The 4,283-nt window shown below is 36.4% G+C and overlaps 2 protein-coding genes across 2 annotated transcripts; both read right to left on the reverse strand.

The window, feature by feature from the left end:
• Positions 1-2,710: 2,710 nt before the first annotated feature.
• On the reverse strand, positions 2,711-3,348 carry LOC108757559 (uncharacterized). The gene is made up of 2 exons (XM_018502020.1): positions 3,173-3,348; positions 2,711-3,059 (listed from the first exon to the last, which is right to left on the reverse strand). Exons 1-2 carry the CDS (start codon positions 3,346-3,348, stop codon positions 2,711-2,713), a joined length of 525 nt encoding a protein of 174 aa, XP_018357522.1.
• Positions 3,349-3,358: 10 nt separating this feature from the next.
• Positions 3,359-4,027, reverse strand: LOC108757560 (uncharacterized). Its single transcript, XM_018502021.1, has one exon. The coding sequence runs from the start codon at positions 4,025-4,027 to the stop codon at positions 3,359-3,361; it is 669 nt and encodes a 222-aa protein (XP_018357523.1).
• Between the last annotated feature and the right edge of the window lie 256 nt (positions 4,028-4,283).

The following is a 4,283-nucleotide window of genomic DNA, read 5'->3' on the forward strand; positions in this document are numbered from 1 at the left end:
AAAATGTCGATGTTTTCGTCAACTCGAGGAATTGCATAATACTGCGTAAGCTCTTTCTTCCAGTAATTTCTTTGATCGCGATTCTCTTCTTTTAAAAATAAAAAATTTATGTGACACATATACGACTCATACTTAGATGTGTAGCTACTGGTTGCGCTAGACCGCCGACTGATGGCGTTGATCGCGATGTCGTAAACCGTCCTCGAATTGGCATCCTTGGGCAGAACGCTTACGACGCGACCACACGACGTAGTGAAAGGCTATGTTTACACCCTGCATTTAGGGCTGCCGCACACATCTTCCGTAACAATAATCATAAGACGTACCATAAGAATTAACCAATCACAGTCGAGAATTCTTTTGAACTCGTAATTCTGATTGGCTGATTCTTATGGTTATTGTTATGGAAGGTGTGTGCGGCAGCCCTTAAGCCACGGCCCATACAATAGATGGTAGTGGCTACGTTTACATCAAGAAGACTAGAACCAGACTGCGTTCAGAAACATCACCCGAGTGCCTCCGCGTATCGTATTATCTTTGTTGTTCACTCAGTGTTAAACGAGAGATGCGAATTTTTTCGCATCAATGTCAATTTTAATTAAATTATTTTGTTTAGACGTGCCATTGAAATTATGAAAAGAAAAGTGAGAGTCAATCCCCTCGACTTCATCATCGATCTCTCTTGAATCATTGTTTAAATCTCGTCCAGCATTACAATAATATTTAATTGGAACAATGTTATTAAAAAATTTCTTTTTCTGTTTATTTCTTAACCAATTTAACTTCTTTTCCATATTTACGACACTCTTATTCAAATTTTCTCTAAATGTAACTTCTTGCCTTTCAAAAAAAGAATTACAAATGCTTAAAGGAACATGCTTAAGAATCTGTCTTCGAACATGAGAAATCTGACAATGAGCAAAATCGATAGATCTATACGCATCACCCAACTCTAACTCTAGCATTCTACGTGTAAATTGTTGTTTAAAGTAATTAAATTTTTGAACCGATTTAAAGTGAAATAGATTTGTCCTCCGATTATCTATATGATATAAATGTTGTGGAACTAAGTTATTTTTATTTCCTTGATTCTTTTTATTTTTGTATTTGACCTGACATGTCTTTCCGATTATATTAAGTATATTATTCATGTGCTGTTCGTGCTGCGATCAACATGTTTCTTAACTCGATACTTTATATTAAATATTAATTGTAATTAGTTGATCCAATGTTTATACGAATTCCTTGGTTGTCATGTGGTGAGTCACCAGTTTTATGATTAATTTTGAAATTGTTCAATGAGAAAAATTTTTTCTAAGGTTTTTATAAGGTAATTTTAATTTTCGAATAGATTATAACATCAAATCTGCTAATCTGATGGTGATTATCCTTGACATTAAGGGATTGCTATTTTAAATTTATTTGGCTGAAGATGGTTCCAAAGTGAACTGAAACGTACTATATATGGAATCAATTTTTTTGGATTGAAGAAGTAAGATTGCGTATTAATTACCACGCTGACTCTCATTCGCCCTGTTTTTGAAGTTTTTATATATAACTATGTTCGAACTTAAATTACTTATATTTTATAATATTCTGATTCATTTATTTATTTAAAACATTTTTTTAAATTAAATTTTTACATTTAAAGAATTTTTTTTTTAAACATCAAAATGTCATTGCATAGCTATTATTAGAAACATTGAAACTAAACAATGTTATTGTTATAACATTAATTACAATAATGTAATATCATATTATAACATAATATCATACCTTAGCACGAACACAACTTCAATTTCAACTTAGGGTGCTGTCCCATGACAGTCGGATTTCGGAAAACGGAATCTCGGAAAAGTACTAGACTAAAATCAGAAGACACGGCAGTGCTTTGGTAAGTTAGCACGCGCAGTGATATACGCGTTGTGTTTGTTATAATTCGTTATGGTTAAAAATTAATAATTGTTAATAAAATTATTAATAAAATAATTTTTCGGTAAATATTGATTAATATATAAGTATTTATTGTTTCCATTATATATATAATTATTTTTTTTTTGGGGGATAATTTAATTCCAAGTTAATTTCAATCTCATAATTTTTGTAAGTTTTATTAATTGTAACAGCGAGCGAATTTCTTTTTCTTTTTGTTCAAATTTTTTGAATAAAGAATGAATTAATATATATAAAATAAAACAACATTTTATTTAAATAGTTTCAAGAAAAATTAAAATATCATCATTGTAGGATACGCGAGGTAAAATAACTCACGCTGTCTCTCTTCCCTTTGTCGAAGATGACTACAACTTTATTTGCTTACAAACTTGCTTGCTGCGCGATATACAAAATAACGTGTGTTTGTGTGACGAAAACTAAAACAAAAACGACTACTGATGGGAGAACTCTTCATGGCGCTGACCGCCGAACTCTTTCTACACCAGCGCTACGACTTTCTGCACGCACGCAAGTTGATTGGTGGTATCATAAAATGGCGCAGGAGCAGGAAAATGAATGCAACATGGCCTTAACACGCCGCCCGCCTTGGAAGGTCAATCCTTCCAATATGAAACGATTTATTATCTTGAATAAGCAAGTTGCTCCTTGGCAAATCTCAATATAAAAAAAATCTGAAACAAACTATGTCATAATGCTGATTAAAATACCAAACAATATATGTATAAGGCAGAATGTGAATCGACATAGTTGATAATCAAGGCTCCATAGGGAGCAAACTTAGCCGATTGACAGGCCTCTTGAAAAGCCCTCTCATGGTTTTGAGAGTCACCACCCTGACCGCACCGTCGTCACCAGGGTGAGTCTCCATTACTCTGCCCATGGGCCAGCACAATGGTGGAATATTGTCCTCTCGGATGAGAACCATGTCTCCAGGTTTGAGATCAATTCCCTTAGTTTTCCACTTGGTGCGCTGTTGCAATTGGTTGAGGTAATCTTTGGACCATCGATTCCAAAGATACTGCCGCATCTGTTCCGTTCGTTGCAATTTGGTCAGCCTACATTCCTGGATCTCAGTTAAAGTCGGTTCTGGTATACCGGTGTGTCTCCAATGAGAAAGTGCCCAGGGGATAGGTAGGACAAATCATTGGGATCATTGGACAGAGTTGTTATGGGACGAGAATTTAGGATGGCCTCTATTTGTATGGAGAGTGTTTACATCTCGTCTATTGTTAATATGGCAGTGCCAACTACCCTTTTGAAATGCGTCTTGAATGACCTTACGGATGCTTCCCAAATTCCTCCAAAATTGGGAGCTCTAGGTGGTATGAAGTGCCACTGAATGCCTTCAGAAACTGATTCTTGCACTATCGTGTGTCTTTCTCTTAAAAACATGTCACGTAGCTCACTTAGCTCTCGGTCTGCTCCCGTGAAGTTTGTCCGAAAAAATGTGACTCGGCTTGCCTCTGCGTCCAATGAAGCGTTTGAGGGTATGTATGAACTCTTCGGCTGATAAATCAAATGTCATTTCAATGTGCACGGCCTTAGTTGCCGCCAAACACACGAAAATTGCGACATAAGATTTCACCGTCCTTGAGTTTCGTCGTTTGCTCTCACGTAATTGAAAAGGACCACAAAAATCAATCCCAATATTCGCAAAGACTCGTGAGGCTTGAACTTTATGCCTTGGTAAATTGCCCATGAGGGGCTGGATCATTGGAGGATTCATCCTAAAACATGCTATACAGTTTCTAACGATAAGATGAACAGTATTCCTCCCGTTCAACGGCCAGAACCTTTGACGTATGGAGGTCAACGTCATTTGTGCTCCTGCGTGAAGAAGCTTAGTGTGCTCGTGCTTTATTAACAACTTAGTAAATGGATGCTTGGATGGTAACACTATTTGGTGTTTCACTGAATAGGGCAAGTCAGCATGCTGGAGCCTACCGCCCACGCGAATGATTCCATGCTCGTCTAAAAAGGGATTTAGAGATAAAAACTTGCTTGTTTTAGGAAGCTGTTCTCGATTGCACAAGCATTTAAGATCAGCAGCGAATGCATGTGATTGAACCATCTTAGACAATGACAGTATAGCAGAGTCAAGCTCCTTAATAGACAAATGCCCCTTGTATCTAGACTCAGTCGTGCGACAATTATGAATGAAACGGGTATGTGAAGTTAGCACCCCAACTATAGTACTCAGGAGTTCTGAATAGAGTTCCCGTTTCTTTTTGACGAGACAAAGAGTTCTATATAATTTATAACAAGAGTTCCGCTTAATAAGTATTTTTAAACAATTTTTTAAAAATGGGGTGCTAACTTCTCATCGA

This window comes from Trachymyrmex cornetzi, unplaced genomic scaffold (assembly GCF_001594075.2).
Source record: "Trachymyrmex cornetzi isolate Tcor2-1 unplaced genomic scaffold, Tcor1.1 scaffold1465, whole genome shotgun sequence".
NCBI lineage: Eukaryota > Metazoa > Arthropoda > Insecta > Hymenoptera > Formicidae > Trachymyrmex > Trachymyrmex cornetzi.

Coding starts and splice junctions, on each gene's coding strand:
- LOC108757559 (XM_018502020.1), bottom strand. CDS start 3,348: ATGTTTTTAAGAGAAAGACACACGATAGTGCAAGAATCAGTTTCTGAA. Junction 3,060..3,172: donor ATATTAACAATAGACGAGAT/GTAAACACTCTC, acceptor TTCTCATTGGAG/ACACACCGGTATACCAGAAC.
- LOC108757560 (XM_018502021.1), bottom strand. CDS start 4,027: ATGGTTCAATCACATGCATTCGCTGCTGATCTTAAATGCTTGTGCAAT.